This window comes from Melospiza melodia, chromosome 8, assembly GCF_035770615.1.
Source record: "Melospiza melodia melodia isolate bMelMel2 chromosome 8, bMelMel2.pri, whole genome shotgun sequence".
Classification (NCBI taxonomy): Eukaryota; Metazoa; Chordata; class Aves; order Passeriformes; family Passerellidae; genus Melospiza; species Melospiza melodia.
Window position 1 is genome coordinate 26,594,250 of NC_086201.1, and position 20,290 is coordinate 26,614,539.

Here is a 20,290-nt window from a genome sequence, read left to right on the forward strand (position 1 = left end):
TTGTTCTGGTTCTGTGATGCCTTTACATTCTGGAAGCCTTACAGATTATATTAAGTCAGAATGTGCTTTTTTTTGCATGGTGTCTGTCAGTAGAGTGTTATTTATTAAGGTATTGGTTTGTTGCTAATCCTTTTTACCTTTTAGGATAGGAGTGGTGTTGGCATAATATGAATTACTCCAAAACCCAGTTATCGTCATAATACATGTAAATATTTTTCTGCTCTTCCATCAACTCAGGTGAGTACAAATTGATAGAATGTGGACTTACCAAAGAGGAAGATAATCAGAAAATCTTTCTCCTGTTGGTTTGGTCTGTGGTAGCACGGTCTCCTCATCAAAGGGTGCAATGCTTATGGCAACTAGTTCCTCACTCTCTCCACCTCGTATTTGTAGCTGTCTTGCCGCCTGAGGTACACAGATGGTTATTTTGTTGGCCTACCTCATCTTGGAAGAAAATCGACAAAAGCCAGTTAAGCAGTCTAGAAAGAGGTTATTTAAAGAGAAGTATTACAACCAGCAGGATGCCTGCTTGTTCTAGAGCCAGGGCTTGTATTCCCTGTTTAGAGGTAAAATGGCAGAGACTGAAGCCCCAATATGTCATTGATGTGGGTAAGTACTGACAGAGGGTGAGACAGCAGCCTGCTCTCTGCTGGTGGTCCATGACCAGCTTCCCCACTTCTGCCTAGTCCAGCATTTGTCGACTCTTTCTCTTTGCCTTTTTTCCATGTATTATTTCTTACTTTTTTAGGTGTTTTGTTTTGTTTTTTCCGATTACTTCATTTATCAGTTTGAGACTCTAGCTACAAGATGAAGTAATCCAGAACCCTTTTTCCCTTGATTTTGCTTGTCTGCAGCCCGAAAGACGACGACTACCGCTCAAAGCCACGGACCCGAGCTCACTCCAATAAGGCAGCCGCCGGCGAGCACGGAAAACGGGAAGCCGGCCCTCCCGGCGCTGGGGGCGCGCAGCCGCGGAGCGGAAGGAGCGGAAGGAGCGGCGGCTCCTCCCCGCAGAGCCGGAGCTGGGCGGGCGCGGCCCATGGCGGCGCGGCGGGCGGGCCCCGGCGTGGTGAGGGGGTGGTGGGGCCGGAGCGGGAGGGGGGCGCGAACGGCTCCGTGGGGCTGCAGCGCGGAGAGCCCGGCGGCGGGAGCTTGGCCCACCCGAGCTGTTGCTGAGGGGACGTGGCGGGGCGCTCCCCGGCCGCAGCCGCTCCGGGAGGCGGAGCTGAAGCGCGGTGCGGGAGCGGAGCGCCCTCGTAGCGCGGCTCCTGCATCCCCGCCCTGCTGCATCCCGCGGGACGGGGGGAATGTAACCGGCCGCAGGGTCGCACTTTTCTGTCCATGTTTGTTGCGGAAGCAAACAGGCATTTCCTCGTTGTATTTTTTCATATAAACCTCTCAAAAAAAAATAATCTGCAAGGCTTTAACACATCTGTGAAGGCTGCTTCAGTGTTTTTAAACATTGTGGACATTTAAACCTTTCCTTCTCAGCATCCTGGAAGGGACACCCGGGGAGCTGGGTAGATTGTTTTCCCCCGAGTTTCCAGGTGCGTCCCACTGTCTCGTAGCCTGGCTCAGGTGTGCAAACACACGGTTTGACCGAGGCAGCGGCTGCCTGGTGTGTCGAAGTCTCTTGGTTTCGGGACACTTTAGAGCACTCAGCGGCTCTTTTGCCCATAACAAAATGTCCATGGGAACCTGTCCCATGGACAAACTCACCCTTTCTGTGAAATTTGGGGTGAGTTACTTCTGTGAACCTGCGAAAAGACAAAGCTGATAGCTCTATGGCAGAGCTGGGGACTGTTACGCAGATGGACAGATAAGTATTTATGACTGGCTGCTTGCATGGGGTTTCCTGTGTTGCAAGGAATAAATGATACAGAAATCAACGCACTTGCCAGTTGTTTTGTAGAAGGTAATAAAATAGAGAGATGCTACTGAGTGCAGAATTACTACTGCATAGGCAGTGAATGCTGTATAAAAGGTTTGTGGCTTTTGTTTGCTTTTATGGGGTCTTTAGCTTTTAGGTTTTTTTAAATACCAAGTATCCTAAATATTTACTATTTACTGCCACAAGAATGTTGGAAACAATAAAAGTAATGCGATCTGACCTTTACCAATACTTTTTTCCCTTATGGTGCACCAATATAGTGTGGCCAGTCCCCACCAGTTTGCTGAGTGCCCCTTAGGGTGTACAGTTACCTGTGTAAGTGGCACTTGCTGTCAGTCTTCAGCATGGCCAAAATCCAAGTGAGAGATTTGAGGTCTAATCCCACAAACCCTTCCTTGCATGAAGCATCTCATTTGCTTTGGGTAAACAAACCAGTGTAAAACTTGCTTATGGGAACTTGTGCCAGCATGCAGAGTGAAGGGTTTTTTAGTGCAAGTAATATTTGCTGCCATTGAACAACCTGCCCTTGTTTCAAATGGGAGTAGTTCTGGGTCCTGACCCAGGGGCAGGAGAGTTCAGCTCCAGCTAATCCTGGCTGCCTGAAGTTTATTTTTAGTTCAGAATTAGCTGAGGTTCAATGTGAGCAGCCTGAGGGAGCCTAGACCAGTTCACAGTGCCTCTTCCAGGGAACGACTTCAGATGATATGGGAAAGAAACAAGTGGTGAGTTTGTGGATCCTTGAGTCTTACCAGTCTTATAGCCCTTTTTATTTCTGGTATCTGAATTTTCCAAGCATGGGAAATACTTTTTTGTGTATATTCTTCCAATATAATTGTGTAATACAAAATCTGAAAGTTAACTCCTTTTTCTAGATAAGAGAAAGGTATGAGCTCAGTTTCAGATTGCTATCTGGAGATCCTTTTAGATTTTAAGTGTTTGACCTGCTGGTAAATATGTTCAAAATTATATGGAAAAACTATGTTTTATAATATTTTAAAGTATTTTTGTAAGTGAGCTTTTTTCCTTTTATTTATAATTGTTCTGAATTTACATTTTCATTAATAGAAAATGCTCAGCTCATGTCATATACTGTAAAATTATACTGCATGCATAATTTATTACAATATTTTTTATTCATTTAAATAGAATGACTAGTGAAAGTGGTACCTTACAGGAAAAGTGAAAATTATTGAAGCCTGAATGCAAGCTGTTTCTCACACACAGAGCTTAGCTGTATGTTCCTACTGCAGTGCCCATCAGAACTCTGGTTGGTAAAGGCATATTAGTCCAGCATCTTTTACATCCTGCTTTTGTATCACATCTCCATAGGAATGTTTGGCCATTTAGGAGGCATACAGAGCAAAACATACCTTGGATGTTTGGATCTGAAGCTGTTTTCTGAGAGGTGGTTTCATACTGGCAGAAGCTGACTTTTGTCTCTCTCTTGTCTTTCAGTGCCCGCCTCGTGCCCTTCCTCCAGTGCCAAGGTAAAAAATCATTGCATTCTGTGGAACTGATCATGATGCTGTACTGCAGATTTTGAAAGTAGTAACATTAAAAGAAATAAGTTTCATAAACATCTGAGCAGTAAAATTGCTTCTCTTGCTAATTTATTGTCCCAAAATGCTTTACAAGGAATGCAAAACATTTTAAAGTTTTATAGAAGCCAAGAAATTTTACCATATTACCTCAGTTTTAATACTCATGAGAGATAAACCCTTTAAAAACTTTTAGACAAATATTCCAGTTTTAATGTCTAGTATAGCTTAATATTAATCTCTTCTTCCTCCCTCCTTCTTTTATTATGTGTTCTTTAGTTTATTTGAATCACAAATACTTAAAATCAGGAAATTCTGGAATTAGGCTAGATATTCTTTAATAGGGAGTTAGGTATCTATCAGTTTGATGTAGTATAGGAAAAAAATTGGGCTTTTTTTCAGTGTGAACAGAAAAGCAATTATGCAGTTTTTATGAGATGGTAATTGAGAATTCCTGCAAAGTATCTGCAAGTAAATGTGATGTTTATGATCGTCGACAGATAATGTCTTTTTAATGATGTATGGGCTCAAATGTTTCATAACTTCTGTTGGTTTGTTATATACCAGGCAGTAAGACAAGTTTTAATTAGCCAGGTGATTAAAGCTTTTAATCTGATCCACAGCTAGCCAATCAAGAAACTGTGTGTAGTCACCAACAAAATGTTGAATCTTGCAGATTGCTTCGTAGCCTTAACCCTGTTATACACATCTGTTCATAAAGGGGAGGGGGAATAAGGAAATTAACCATAAAAGCAGCAGTGTGAATTTCATGGTTGTGAATTGTAATTGATTGAAAACTAACTTTCTTTTCATCTTTTTACACTGCCCGTCAACACTTCAATATGAAGTGGAAGCCAAGGTGAGTTATTAAGGAGAACTACAAACATTGGTAGTTCCTTTTGGTCATTCTCTCTTTAAAGATAGAGCCTTATACTTTTCCTAAATGGAGGCTGATTATTTAAAGTGGATACCTGTGCATTGTTAGAACTGTTGTTTTTCTTTGCTCTCTTTACTGTTAGCTATTTCCATCAAAGTAACTGAAGTGTTGCCACTGTGTTTTAAACAATAAGTTTCTTTTGCAGAGCATTTTTCACAGTATTTCAGTTTATCACTTAACACACATGCATGTATGTATTGCACATTTGCTGCACATAGAATTTCTTACCCTGATTTTTTACTGTTTTCCTGCTATCTGTACTCCTCCTCCTTGTGTGAACTGGTGAATTGTAATCTTACCTGTAAAAACAAAGGATGTCATAATTTGTAGAAAATAATGTTTTCTTAACTTGCAATAGGATGGTTGTTAAAAAGGATATTGAGGTTTTTCCTTGCTGTGCACCCATACTTCTGTTTTATGTTACACAGATGAAATTCCACTCAGTCGTCCCAAAAAAAGGAAACCCAAAGGAAAGACTCCATTAGGTAAGGTCCTGCCAAGACTAAAAACTGTTCTTTTATTCCTTCCATTTTTTCCTTTCTGACTTCTTTGCATAATTCATTAAGTAGACATTTCCAGCTGTAAGCTGCTTATGTTGAATGTGTTAAGCACTTGAATTTTTGAATGAACTAAGATAAAATTAATTTAGCAGTCTGGTTCAATTTCAGTCCAGGCACAAGTTAATCACTTCATCACTGAAGACTTGACTGTAAAAGATTATTATTTACTGGTTGCTTTTGCATTTTTGCACAATGAAGGTTTATAAAAGGTGGGTAAACTTGACTTTGAAGTGGAAACAAAGATTCAGTTGTTACCATAAAAACTGCAGTCTTTGAAGGCGCTATTAAAAAGCAGGTGCGGTGTAAAATGGAGAAGTAATTTTGTCTTTCTGCATCTGATCATGATGCTACTGCACTATAATATGAATTCATTTTAACTTTTCACAGAAATATAATTCCTCCAAAGTATAATATTTAATTGCTCAGACTGGAGTAAATATCCCTCCATGGATTTTTCTGCTCCTTTTTTATTCTTGTACTGTATGTTTAGCATTTAAATTTTCCTTTGATGTGATGCCATTTTGCCTTAGCACATATCTGTGTGGATCACCTTGTGATAAACTATTACTTTTTTCTTGGCTCTTGCATTATAATTTTTGCACATAGAAAAGAGAAATATAGAGGTGTAGTTCTTTCCAGTGATGAATTCTTTTCAGGCAGTCCTCTGGTCTATGCCCAAATAGGAATTGTGCTGCTTCTTGGATACTTCAATTCTCTCCTGAGCATGATACTGTTTTACTGTGAAATAGCTTTGTATATTTCTACTTCTCAGCAATGATCCTCAACTCTTACATTTGCTTTACATAGCCAATGCATTTTCATCTCAGTTGTTGCTCAGCTGGGCAGTAAATGGCAGTAAATGGCAGTAAATGGCAGCTTTGTTTTGCCTGTTTCTCAGTGGCTCTGAGTTCAGCTGCAGGGTGTTTTCCTGTGCTTTGTAGATGGCATTGTGCAAGCAGCGGTTCGTCGGCAGTCTGAAAGCAGCGAGCCCCTGACCCCTGAGCCCCCTGATGCCCCTCCTCAGAGGAAGCGCAAGAAGAAGAAAGTACCTACTGGTACGTGAGATAGTGGTAGATGGGAAAGAGAAGTGAGTAGAACTTGGGAACACAGAAATATTACTGGACAATGTGTATTTAGGTTTAAAACATTTCATGTGCTTTACCTAAAACAGATGAAAGTAATCTCTGGGTGAGTGGTAGCTTAGAGTTTCACTTTCTGGTTTCAGATTTCATAGTGTACAAACCTCCATGAAAATAATGGATATACAGTTTTGGAAATTATGTAATTCTTAACATCATTCAAAGCTCAGATCATTACTTTTTAGCCACTCTTTTTATATAATAACTATTTATGTATTTAGGTGCATGTATTCCATTTTTATGAAAGCTCTAAAACTTTGATGTTGGGTTGGTATTTTTTAATCTTCAGATTCTGAGACCTCTTTTACCCAGCAGAACGTGGCGTCCCTATTTCAGAATGGAAATGGCATGGATGTCCCTGAAGCTGAAGAAACGGTGATCCGCAAACAGAGAAAAAGAACAAAGTGAGACAAAACTAGTATAGCTCATAATCTGGACTAACTGTAGCAGTGAATGTGGCTGAGGAGTATTTTACATTGTCATTTGGCAAAAATGTAAAATCTTGAAGCCCACAGTACCATTCAGCCTGTGCACAGTTCTTTCCAGGGTTAAGATCTAACTTTTTTCACTTCTTCGTTCTATGCATACCTGGATGCATCCCAGCTCTAAATACATTTTCATGTGTCTAATAGTTCAGTCACAGACATGAAGAAATTAGAATTTGGAACTGCTTTCTATCATTCTTACTATCTTAATTATATGAAAATTAGCATTTTCCCCCCAATTATTCTAATAAGTTTTATTCTAGTATGTTCTAATCATTAATCCCTTGATATGGAATTAGTCTTATGCTTTTAGTCAACTACCTCCATGGGAACTTTAGTCCTTATAATTATAAACAGGGTAATATTATACAGGTCATAGTCTGATGGGTTTTTATCAGTCAGGTTAGGCGTGTTAAATGTTCATGGCAGCCTTTGGATTTTACACATTATCTCCTGTTCTTTCTCTGTCCCACTGTGTGCTCTGTGCCAACAGGAAACCTCGGCCAACCGAAGTGAGCTCCAACGAGCTGGAAGTGGAGGAGGAAGACATCATTGAAGATGAGCACAGGAAGAGCCCAGATCAGCAGCCTGTGTTTGCTGCTCCCACTGGAATTAGTCAGCCTGTTAGCAAAGTGTTTGTTGAAAAAAATCGTGAGTTCATATTGTGATTTAAGTAATTTAAGAACATTCTTGCAATTAGAAGCATTATTGTATCTAAAATCTAAATACTGTAGTATTGGGAAGAATTTTTTTTAAATTTTCCAAAACAGAAATTATTTGGAAATAAATACACATGATAATTTTTCAACAGTGGTCAAAATGGTGGTGTTACTGTGCTGATATATTTGGTTTGATTTTTTAATTCCATGGTGGAGGTGAAAAAGATTTCAGAGTACCCAGCTGTCACAGTACCTTGAGAAGAAACTATTACTTACTAGAATTCTTGGAAGTGGAAGTTTTTTGCAGGGTGTTTGTGTTTTTCTGTTGTTTTGTTTGGGGTTTTTTTGTCCCAGGGAACACTGAGTCCTTTCCCAAAGTGCTTTGTTAACTCCATAACCTGGCCCACCAGGATGCATCATTCTGACCAGAGGCATCCTGTATCAATGTAAGCTGACAAAGGGCAGGAAGTGGGGAGAAGAAATTTCTGATGCTTCTTAACAGCTTTTTAACACTAATAAGCATTTATATAGAAATGATGGTGAAAGGAAACAGAGCTCTCTAAAACTGCTCTCCTTATCCTTTCAGGGCGTTTTCATGCAGCTGACCGTGCAGAATTGATTAAAACCACTGAAAATATCAATGTGCTTTTGGACGTGAAGGCTTCGTGGACTACTAGAGATGTTGCCCTCTCAGTGCACCGAAGTTTCAGGTGAAAAATAAGTGTTCAGATGTAAATAAACATAAATCAGGGGTTTGGTTTGAGATTTTGGAGTTTTTTCCCTCCCTGAAAATTAGTGCCTTTCCTCTATAGTTGTGGTGTATTTTTATTTCTTTTGGATATTCCTAATAAGTGGTGGTTCTGGATTCAACAGGTATAAAGTTTATCAGTCCTCTAGCTTTTGGTATTTGTTGTCAAGATTATGAATTTCCAGTAGACATCACATGTGAAATAGAGCTTATAAAAGAAACTAAGAAAGCCATATTGCTAAGATTCAGACATCTCAATAGCAAGAGATTGAGCTGATAACCAAAACATTATTTACCTAGAGAAATGTGTTAGAAAGTAGAACTGACCCATTATGTGTATTACCAGAATAAAAATACCTAAATTGAGACAGTTCTCAAAGAAAAATCCTGGTTGGTGGGAAAGAGGGAGGAGTGAAATTGCACTGGGGGAACAAGCTTGCACATAATAGTAATACCATTACTTTTTAAATCTATGGTTGTTTTGTAATAGAGAATGGAAACATAATAGCCGTCCTCTTCTGTGGTGTATTTTAGCTGGAAGCCTGTGCTTGAGCCTGTGCTCAAGCTTTTACTTAGCAATGAGGATATTGAAGAGATTGCCTTGGGGACAAGTTAGAATGTTGTGTGAGTGCAAGGGACAGTGGTCATGGGAAACTACAGACAGCTACAGGTGAAAGTGTTTGATGCCTGTGGCTGTAATGAAGGGAAGGCAAAACGTCTTTGTTTTCTTTAAGTGCTCAGGTTCTGGTGCATCTGGTGTGACAGGAGCAAACAGAACTCTTGCTTAGAATTTTTTAAACTAGATCAGAAAAAGCACTCACAAACAGTCTCTGACAGGCCTTGAAAAGCAGGGTTAAACAGGTGGATTCATAGGCCTTTTCTATCTATAGCTAATTGAAGGTGTTAAAACTGGTCTAATGTTCTTTCCTCCATTCAGGGTGTTGGGCCTCTTCACCCATGGCTTCCTTGCTGGTTATGCTGTATGGAACATCGTGGTTATCTACATTCTGGCAGGAAATGAGCTTTCCATGGTTTCTAACCTGCTTGAGCAGTATAAGACAATAGCATACCCAGCTCAAAGTTTGTTCTATTTTTTGCTGTCTATCAGTACAGTCTCAGCCTTTGACAGGTAAAACATATTTGTATTTGAAAGGTGTATATCTGTAATTTGTGTATATGATGTTCCTTTCTCCTTTGGCACGTGTTGATTTGCTGTTGATGATTTAATTGATATACTCAAAGAATGATTTTTCACATGGCTGACTAAACACAGAAGGGTGTACTTGTGCATCCAGACCTTTGGTAGTCATTTCTGTCTGGTGCTTGCACCCTGCTTCAATGTCACAATGTCACCCTGCTGTTTGTGGGATCAGGAGATGAAGCAAATGTGAGAGCTGACCTGTTTTTTTGCAGTGGGACTGTGAAGAGGGGTAGAGAGCAACAAATGTTTCTGTTAGGTTCACTTTCATATGAATCCTAGTCAGGGTTGAAACATAGCTGAGTGAACAGTTTTCCTGGTTTAGCTGGGGCTTCTGCATTACAGATTAAGAGTGGGAATGAAAAGAAAAAAAAGCTCAAAAAAAGGTCATTAACTAGACTAAATTAATGGATGTTACAAATGTTTCTTTTAGTTACAGGTAGGATAAGCCACTGGGGAGTTGGTGCTATGAGAATAATTGTTACTTCTTTCCCTCCCAGGATGGCAGGGAGGAGTCCCAAGTTACTCACATTTGCTCCTGTAAGCAGTTACATTAGCATGGCCACTGAACTGAATGGCAAGGATTAGAGGGGACAGATGTCCCCAGGTTCTCCCTATTTCAGAAAGGTCTGCAGTGGGAAACCTCATGGAACATCCTCCTTCGTTCTGGAATTGGCATAATGGGGACCATTGCCATGTGGGTGGGATATAGTTGTAGATTAAGGCGCTGTTACAGAGGCAGAAAAAATAGCTTGCAGAAAGTAAAAGAACAATAGAATGCTGTTAGAGGAACAGTATCATTGTCTTACTGGGCTGTGTTAATGACTCTTGATTTTGTTATCAGGATTGATCTGGCAAAAGCATCAGTTGCACTGAGGGGCTTTCTGACCCTAGACCCAGCAGCACTAGCTTCTTTCTGTAAGTATCTGAAGTGGATAGGAAGCTGTCCAGAAAATATGGTAAATGGAAAACTCCTCCATACTCTTTTTACTGAAATCTTCCTCCCAGGTTATTTTCTGCTTTAGAATAAATTACTTGCTCAGTAGTTTATAATAGCAATGGCCATAAACCTTTTGTTCCATATTTTTTAATGCATTTCCAATAGTAGCATTAGTGAGATTGTTAGTGATTAGTAGATTAGTAGTTCTTTTCCATTTCTGACTATAGAACACAAACCTAGCAAAAAAACAGAATCACAAAATGTAAGTCTGATTTGGTTCATGGATTGCAAAAGTGCAGAAACCAGATTTTGATAGGTCAGGGGAATGTTAAAGAGAAGAGAATGAATTAAAGCAGACTATGATTGGAGGCAGACGAGTAAAAGGAAAGTGAATGCAGTCATTAGTGCCATGTCATGATGAGACAGCATTTTGGGATTTATGTCTGACACTACTAACTCCATTTCTTCCAGTATACTTTGCTGCTCTTATCTTATCATTAAGCCAGCAGATGACGTGTGACAGAATCCACCTCTACACACCAGCTTCGGAAAACGGCAGTATCTGGTAGGAAACAAGGAATAATAACCCATAAATTATAACATAGCTCACTTAGGGACCTTGTCAAACTGGCAGATTGAAGAGATTGTACAAGATATGTAAGAAACTATTGATGAAGGATTTTATTTCTGAACCTGCCTTTGAGCTTGTCCTGAATATTTGATACTTTCACTGAAAAATAAAACCTCAGGGATGAGTTTGGTCGTGTTGTTTGCAAATCCATTATACCTCAAACAAGAGTTGGAATGATGCTGGAAATGTCATCTGGCAGGAACCTTAAGAATCTCTTTTGCTTGAGAGTGGGACCCTACTGAGATAAGTAACCATTTTGGGGTTCAAGGGCAGAGCATTCTGTAGACTGTCAACACTGTCTTTGAAGGAGGCTGCCACAGGATGCATGGCCTTAGCAGACACAGCTGGCATTTAAATATAAACCATCATTTCATGTTAGGTGATCCCATTCAAAGCTGTTCCTTTCTGAAGTACCTAGTAATGGACTCAAATTCTGGTAGCAGGAATTTTTAAAGTAAACCAGGAGGAGTAGAACAAAAGCGTTTATGTGAAAATTTGCTGGTTTGGGCAGTTAGTTTTTAGGGGGGGTGGAGGTTTTGGGTTTCTGTGATCTTTGGTAATTGTTCTCTTTAGCAGGCCTTTGCAATGCAAGACCATCATGATGGTACAAATAGCTCTCTTTTCTCATCTGGCTTAGAAAACTTGTTTTGATGTTATTCTGCTGCAATTCTTACTGTAATTTCTGTGCACCAGTGATGACTGATGGTTTGATGTCTTTGGCAGGACTGCAGGTACAGAGACAGAAATTGTTCATTCGTGGGTTGTGGTGAATCTCGTAGTGTCTGTTCTGGTTGGGACAAGTTGGATCTTCTTAAGCTCCCGACCAGAGCTAGACCACAGTGAAGGTAGGACACATTAATAGGCAAAATGTTGTTAATTCAAGTTGTTGGGTCTTTTAATCTGCTGTGCTATGCATTTGGTGTTCAGGACTAGTCCTGAGAAATTTTGTGACTGAGGAAGAACAAGTATCTCCTAGCAACCTTGCACAGCAAATGCTTCTCAGGATGCTGGTGTCTGTGTTTGGTACTTTAAACATTAATTTAGAAAGAAAAGTTTTATTTGTCCTGTCTGAAGCAACATGAATTTTGAAATATTACAGAATGTCTCTTTTCAATTAAAAGAAAAATAATTTAAAATACTTCAACAGTATTTTAAATATTTGAAATGTATTTATTCTATGTGTGTCTTAGCAAATTCCCTAATGTTATTAACGTTCCTTCTGCAAGTGCTGAATGGGTTACAAGTTCAGTATTATTTTCAATAGGACATTGCAGTGGTTTTGGGAACTCCCTAGCTTTGAAAAGTCAGATGTGTGCTTGCAGGACATCAGATGAGGACTGCTTGTGCTGATCCAGGCTGAAGGAGGGGGGAGCAAGTTCTTCTCACTGAAGGAACTTGGCTAGAAACTGGGCCTTCTTCCTTTTGTGTTCCCCCTGAGATCCAAAAGGTGTGTCCCAAGTCAGTGTTCCTGTCAAGTGTGTGCAGCCTGTCACTTGAAGGTACGCTGGGCAGAAAAATCCTAAATTTAACTTGAAAGTCAAAATGTATCCTAACAGCACCATGAGTTGAAGCACAGATTTGTGTTTGGGAGGATGAGGATTCACCAAGCCTCTTCAAATTACTTTTGAATTTTAGTGTACGGGTCTCCATACTTCAGCTGGCTCCAGTTACTGTGTTTATTTGTAAGAAATCATTTAATGAGTTAAAAAACCCCAAACAATTAAGTGGCAGCCTTTACAGTCTTCAATGGTAAAATTTATAATAGATGCTTAAATCATATTTTAAACCCATAAATAATAAAGGCTTACACAAGGAATCCAGTGGCAGAATTTTACTCAGTTTTTGATTAAATTTTTTGATACTTACATGTGCCTACTAAGACTGGAAAACCACTTTGGAATTTTCTAGAGAGAAATTCATTAGTACTTACTCCAAATAGTAGAGGAAGTTTAGTCTGCTAAGGATGGGATATGCTAATTTAACACTGTGAGACACAGAGCAAAACGTATAAAAATGAACGAGTCTCTAAACTGAAGTCCTTCCTTCCTGAGTCTGACACTCTCAAAACTTTAACAGTCCCTCAGTCTAATTCAGAGTTCTGTTTCAGTGTCCACGTTGAATGCACAATGGTACTGCACATGATCAATTGCTAACTTTGTCACCAATTCTGTCAATTTTGGGGAGCAGCAATAGTTTGCTAAAAATATTGGTGGCCCTTGCCATCGCTGAGTTGTTGATGATATGATTGGGATGAAAAGCAGGAGGCTTGGGGGAATGCCAGGGTATTTTTGAGGAATAATGGGATTGTATTCAGGTGAAAGTTTCCAAAGAAAACATAATTTTCTCCATTCTCTTTTAGAATTGATGTTTCATTCTGAAATTGAGGAATTTCCTCACGGAGATGTCATACCCAGAGTCCAGCCATAAGTGTGGAACAAGAATCTGCATATATTGTAGCTGTGACTGATGGCTCAACATGTTGTGTATTATAGCTATGTATTATAATTTTCATAAAGAAAAAAATGTATTTTTATATTGTATATATTTCATGTTGAACTTTTTATGTATGTTACAGTTTCCAAATGTGATTGAAAACTTTTATACTTTTGCTTTTTATTTTACAAAGTAGATTATCCCTAGTGCATAAAGTCAAGGTGGTTTTGTAAGTACTGCTACCTACATAGCCAAAGACACTAGAGGGATGCAGATCAGGTGTTCAGTGCTTTTTTGACTGCTCTACACTCTTCAACAACCTGCTCTTGGTACTAATGCAAACAGCAGTTAGCTTATCTGATTTGGTTAAACATTTTCTAGAGATTAAAAAAAAATCTTACAACAAAAGTAGCCTAAGTAGCAAAAGTAGCCAAATTTATAACAAAACAGAGTTAGGAAACATAAACCCCACCAAGTTAGTAATCTTAAAATAATCTACATTTATTTGTCATAAAATATTTTTCTAGAAGAAAAGATTAAATTGACAGGGATTTTTTAAAATAATCTATAAAAGAGGATTATTAAAATTCACTTTTTTAATCTTCATTTAGTTCTCTTGACAAAAATCTTGATGATTACAAGTTCTTATAGGCTGATGTAGATAAAAGACAAAGAAGTTTTAATGTTGCAACAGTTTGGTCAGTTAAATGCATCTTCTCATCAAACAGGGTGTTTTTGTGTTGCCAACAGGATGTGTCCATGTCCTGTAATTTCTCAACAGTCAGGAAGTGTAACTATTCCAAAGCCACTCACAAGAATAGTGTTCTGATTTCTCCTTATCTGGTGTGACAAGAGCAATCCTTTTATTCACTGCTCTTTATAAACAAACTTGGATTTCATAGATGTTAAAAGTGTTCCTACCTATTTTGCCAAATTGTTGTTTTGTGTTAGCATAGAATGGGAAATTTCTTCCTAAAATGACAAGAAAATGCTTATTAAATCAACCCAAAAAGTTTGCAGCAACCCACCTTCTGTGCAGTGACGCAGCTGTAATTGTGGCAGGCAATGGGTTTTGCTGACGAGATTCATCCTTTAATATGAAAGTGGCAAAATGAAAGCATTGCAGATGTGAGTAAATACAGAAACACTGCAGGAAGAAACAGTCTCCTTAGTAAACACAGATGAGGTCTAGTTTGAAAACCATTTATCAAGAAAATATCACCTAAAGCCCAAAACTTTTTTGTATGTGTTACTTATATATTGATTTTGCCTTGTTTAATTTAATATGTGTGTCTGTGGGTGGCTGTAAAAGGGGTGCACTTGTCAAAGTTCACTGAACTTCTTTAGTAGTGAAGCTAGGAGTAGCCAGATAAGACTTGAAAGGAAATGTCAAAGAGCTTTCAATGCTTTCTGTGCTAACTCTGTGCTGTTACCTGAGTTGCTTCAAAGCAAACATGGGAATGTGTATAACTGGGGCTGTTGCTGCCCTGTTGAGGACTTGTGTTCTCGTGTCCATTCAGCAAATTTAAGTTATTCAAAAATTCAGTGTTTGTGGCACCTTTTAAATGCTGTGGTAGTCTTGGCAGGGAGGAAAAAGACATCTATGAGAATTAAAAGATGTTCCACAGCTGTTGGCTGCATTCTGAGGCATTCAGTTTGCTGTAGGAAGGAGCCCTTAGCCTCTTTTGTAAACTGTTGTGGCTCTTGTGTCTGTATTTTTGTAAAACTAGAGTTAAATTATGGCTGGCACTGCACTGTACATTAAAATGGAGAGATTCAGGGTGCTGCTCTGCTTCAGTTGTGCACCTGATGTTCTTGCTGATTTATTTGGCTGCAGGAGAGGAGGGATGAGACAGGAAGTGTTCCTGTGTAGTTTGTCACCACACTTTCTGCTGATGTGTATTTGCTTGCAGAGTCACTTCCCTCCTGAAGGTGAGATTATTAATGGCATGGCTGCATGATTTTTCTTTCATGTTGGGATGGTCAGAAGTAAAATTTTGCCCATAAAATATGGAGCTCAGCAGAAGTGTGCTAAGCATGACATCAGTACAGGAAAAGCTTGGATAACATCAGTGCTTGATTTCTGACATTACCACTAGGAATTGGCCTTCCAACTGTCCCTTAGACAAAGTGATGCCAGCCAAGAGCCAGATTCATTCTTATGGTGAAATATAGTCATTTTTACATGGTTGAGCAGGGATTGAATTAATGAACTTAATGTAATCAGTATTTCAAGCCAGGCTTGCCTTTCCGTGTATATTTTTGGAGGGTCTATGCATATCCATATTTAAATTAATGAGTTTTGAGGTTGCCACATAAAAAGCACAAGAAACAGTTTGATGGCTAATTATCTATTTTACAAAATACTTTTCATTCCATTAAGCCTCACAGTGGAATATGAGTTTAAATGAGCTTTTCTTTTAGTTTCTTGTAAAATTTTAGAATAAGTTTACAAAATAATTGTTTAATTCTAGAACACACAATATTTGTAGAAGCCTTAACTGAAATGCCTTTGTGCATTTCCATATCATTGTTTTTAATGCATTTGTGTTAATGAAAAGAAGTTTTCAGATATGTTGGTGCCAAGTTCTTGTTTTTAAATATATGAAACATATATTAAACAATTGCTGTAAACTAGTTAGAAATGATGGTACTACTTTGTCTTGTTTCCAGTTGTTTAGTCCATTTAAAATAAATCAGTCTGTCTGAGGATTTGGGATGGGAGGCTGAGGGGCTGTCTGGGGCTGCCCCAGACTTGGGTGGGCAAAGCCCCACACAGCCTGATCAGAGGCTGGACGCCAAAGCTAAATTGTTTTAATTACTTAAATTGTTCTAGTAATTTAATATTTGGTCAGTTTCGACTTGGTTTAAACGTTACTCTCTCAAGGCAGTTTTCTCAAAATGAAGCCAAGGGGACATAATTTGCAGAGTGTCTTTTTAAAGTAGTTTTGGTATTGCTGAGGTAAACTTTATGAGGGTTATATGATTATTTGAGAACTACTCGTTTGTATATTTCCAGCAGAATTAATTTAAATGACTGAAGGCTCTGGGAGATCACAGAAAACCATCAGGTAAATACCTATAGCTAAGCCTAAGCCTTAGCGGTCTCTCCCTTTTTCCTCATAGTGGTGTGGACGGTTCTATTGCATTCCTCAGGGCGGCTGTGCTTGTAACTGCTGTGTAAGTCCCCAGGTACTGGCAGAACCACTGCTTTCCCTGGGTGTTATTTTTGTACTGTGCCCCCGGGGCTGCTCTCTCCCTTCACGGCGGCCAAGGAGACAAGGAGACCTCCCAGCCTGAAACGCGCCGGTTGCTGTTTCAGAGGACAGGTGCTTTAGGGGATGTTTTTTCCTGCCGCGTGTCGCCCTCCCGTCCCCGGTGCGTTTATTTCCCGAGCAGCTTGTCCGCCGCGGTCATTTCGCTGCCCCTCAGTCCTGCCCCGGTCCCCCCTTTCCCCCTCAGCCCTGCCCGGTCCCCCCTCTCCCCTCAGCCCTGCCCGGTCCCCCCTCTCCCCTCAGCCGTTTTCCCGCCCTGCCCTCGCGCGGTAACGGCCGCCAGGGGGCGGCGGCGGGGCCGCCATGTCGGACGCGGCCTGAGGGAAGCGGTCGTGCTGCTGTCGGTCGGTGGTTTGGGGCAATGCGATCTAAGTGGGAAACCCAGTCAGAAAAGGAAAAATTCCCCCGTGCTCCTACACACGAACCAAGCTGTTCGCTTTAATAATTCTGTATTTGAAATTTATGTAACCTTTTCTTCGAACTGTACAAGTTGTAGAGCCCTCGGTAGCTGAAAATTGCCTGTACAGTTTGCCTGTGCTGTATTCAGTAAAATAGCCATGAGAGCACGACTATTCAGGACACAGGCAGGCTCAAACAGGGATACAGAGACAAAAAACATGATCCTCTCTTGGATAAACATCCATACCCACTGCCAGATGTAGTAGTTAATCCTCACAGTGAATATAAGCAGATTAATGTACTTTGAAGGGGGGGAGATGACCCTCTCCACCCTTTCTCACCCCAACAAACAAATAAAACTCAAAACAACCCCGAAAAATTCCAAAACAATCAACAAAAAAGAAAAAAAACTGTAGATTTGAAATTGTTAAAAAGAGTAGGAACTGCAGTAAAATTCTTCCATTTTAAATGCTTGTGATGCTGATATTCAAGCACCTTTGTAGGCCATGGCTCGCCAAAATGGGTCATTTTACAAGTCCAACATAAGGAGAAAGAAAAGTTGCCAAAAAAATCCTGACTGGATATCAAAAGAGAAGCAATGTAGAGAAATGTGCATTACCATGCCACCAGTGTCTGGGTCAAATGTTAATAAATATGCTATTTAGGAAGGAAAACCAAACGACTTTGTTCTCAAAACTAGTTTGAGGAAATCTACTAATGTAGTGAAGAAAAATCATGGAAAGTATGCTGAACCACCTTTTTCAACATCACATGCTGCAGGCTCCAAGGATTCAAAATCATGTGTTCTCCCATGATAAGGAAAACTTGAATCAGAAAGTGGAGCAGGAAAAATAGCATGACAGCCAGCAAAATATATAATTCCACAAGTCTGTGATGGCTCCATCAGCTACTGTAGAACAACAGCCACCTCAAACCAGGAAAGCATTTAAAGAAAACTCATCCATAACAGACTTGCCAGATTTCCAATGGGCAAAAGGACATCTGTTTGTAAGAATATTTTTCTTTTGACTGCATGAAATGTGAGAATTAGAAAGATAATTGATACTGAATGAAGAATAAGCAAACTTTGAAAACAAAATGTAGTAGATAAACTCAGCATTGATACTCTTTACCCATATGTCATGTAAATATTGACAAAACAGAGGAAAACCTCTGCATCCTGCCAGCAATCCATTCTCCTCCATTGCAGATGGATTTCATGAGAGAACAACTAAATTCCATGAATCTGAGTATGAAGGTGAATTCAGTAATAATGGTATATTCTATAACCATATCTAAACATAAAACCACCACTTCATTGCGGCTAACTTCATATGGGCTTTGGGGAATTTTTCCAGAAGTTTCTGGGATAGTCTTTCAGATAAGAAACAAACATATGTAACTAATTTATAGAGTAGAACTAGTTGTTTTCATCTGGGAATTATGGAGGTTTCCACAGGCACCTGTTTAAACCTAATATTCTTTCCTTCATCCTGTCTCAAGTTCCTGGATAGATTTAATTATGTTGAATACCAAATGTTTTTCTGCTACCAGATTATTAGTAGGCCACCTCAATTTTCAGTGGTTTCTTCTTTTATAAACTCAATTTTTTGTTTGTTACATCTGATTGTTTCATTTCATGTTATGGTTCTTACAGTCCTTTGAGGTCTTTGCTGTAATGTGTACTGTTTCTGAATTTTAATAGTTTTTCCTTGTTCATACAGGGTAGGGATGGCTATCATTAGGACAGGCCATTGCTGCTACCTTGGTTGTTTCAGAGGTTTATTAGACAAGCTAATATACTTCAGGAAAGCAACTTAATAGCATTAAAGGCATGTTAAGTAGGTATGTAAATCACCTACTTTGGTACCTGCCTCTTGTCAAGAGAGGTTCAGAACAGTGGTTTTCAAATGTTTTCCCATATTTTTACCAATCCTCTGGGTTAAAAACTACTTTGATAGCACTTGAAGAGAAGGAGAGGGGTAGGGGAAAGAGAGAGGTATGGCAAAACTCTGTTATTTAAAAAAAATATTTATTTCTGTTCATCGAGTGGAAGAAAGTGTTCTCTCTTCAATGGGAACTTGTTGCATTGATATTCTTTAAAGTGAGGAATTAATGTATCAGAGCAAGTTGATTCTGAGTAGATCAAATTTTCTTCTGTGTTCATCCATTCAGTCATGCACAGACTGCTGTGGTATCACATCAAGACAGTGAGACACTCAATAGCATTGAGCATATGTTCAGGATAATGTTAATTAACAGAAGCTTTCTATTATACAGGTATTTATTATTATACAGTGCTAAATGCTAGCCTAATCAAAGGTGGCTACAAAAAAAACATTTGGGTTGTTTTCACAAGTATTTCAAAAGTTACCAGATTAGATAGATTTCTGTTTCATTGGCCATGAGATTTTGCAAATGCATAGGTTTTCTAAGTCCCTCTGAAAATATATCATATGGAGCCTAAATGCAAGATATTAGGAAATGTCAAGTCCAAGTTTTAACTCTAATTAACATGCTGATAACACACATTATTGGTGTGAGCAAGAGTAAACAAGTGTTCTGAAAAAAACCACAACCTAACAAAAAACTATTGTGCTTAAAACTGTCAGCTTGGAATAGAAAGTCTCTGCAACTTTAATCTTAACAATGCAGATCATCAACCTCAGATTTTGAAAACTTAACTGTATGCAAAAACTTCAGATTTTCAGAACAATTGTTTCCCAGATCATCTTTTCAGTGGTAGGTAGTTGAAACCTTAAAAATATGATTATACATCTTCTTTCCTAATAGTAGTTATTTTGCATTATTCCTTAATAGAAAGCATCACAGTTAATGAGCAAAATTATATAAAACCTTTCAGTAAATATAATCCAGGGAGTATTTTCAAGAAGTCATAGTGCCTCTTAATTGCTTTTGTTTGAAGAGATGCAATTGTTGAGAAGCAGTACTTCTAAGAGTAAAGACTTGTGGGCTTTTAACTTAAAAAATTTGATTTGATTTTCTTCTTAATGTCAGTGCAGAAATTGGAACAGTGTTTAGAAATATTTTAAATTTTTTTTCCACAGAGAGGGCAGCAAAGTAACTCCACTGGAACATGTAGCGGTTTGAATAAATTTGTACTGACACTGTTATTAGTATCCAAGTTCATTTTTATAGAGTCCATGGCACTTGTTGCAAGAGAAGCTTGAAAATACTAGCAGTTAAGCTGCCTGAAATTTTCTGCAGTTTTTAATAGTAGAAATATTTATTCAGAGGTGTGTAATTAAAATATGTGGAACTTCATGTGTGTTCTCACTTATTTGACTTGCTTTTTTACATGTACTATGTTAGTCAAAAGTTACTTGTAGATGCTATGTAACATATTCAGTTTGCAAACTGTCCCAACTCTATAATGGCCTAGAATTAAGAACATGGGGTTCACATGAAAATAGTACCTTCTGCAAGAGTACACAAT

General features: G+C 39.0%; 1 protein-coding gene across 1 annotated transcript; it reads left to right on the forward strand.

The window, feature by feature from the left end:
- Window positions 1-1,249: 1,249 nt before the first annotated feature.
- TMEM237 (transmembrane protein 237) lies at window positions 1,250-15,804 on the forward strand. Its single transcript, XM_063162394.1, has 13 exons — window positions 1,250-1,738; window positions 3,347-3,378; window positions 4,278-4,288; window positions 4,795-4,851; window positions 5,868-5,981; window positions 6,355-6,469; window positions 7,044-7,201; window positions 7,796-7,919; window positions 8,895-9,086; window positions 10,000-10,073; window positions 10,567-10,660; window positions 11,450-11,571; window positions 13,086-15,804. The coding sequence occupies exons 1-13, from the start codon at window positions 1,685-1,687 to the stop codon at window positions 13,151-13,153; spliced, it is 1,215 nt and encodes a 404-aa protein (XP_063018464.1). The 5' UTR covers window positions 1,250-1,684; the 3' UTR covers window positions 13,154-15,804.
- The last annotated feature ends 4,486 nt before the right edge of the window (window positions 15,805-20,290 follow it).

Bases quoted from the DNA above. Each gene is read 5' to 3' on its own strand.
- TMEM237 (XM_063162394.1), top strand. From the start codon at position 1,685: ATGTCCATGGGAACCTGTCCCATGGACAAACTCACCCTTTCTGTGAAA. The intron at 10,074-10,566 runs GTAAGTATCTGA...CATTTCTTCCAG, and splicing joins AGCAGCACTAGCTTCTTTCT to TATACTTTGCTGCTCTTATC. The intron at 10,661-11,449 runs GTAGGAAACAAG...TGTCTTTGGCAG, and splicing joins TCGGAAAACGGCAGTATCTG to GACTGCAGGTACAGAGACAG.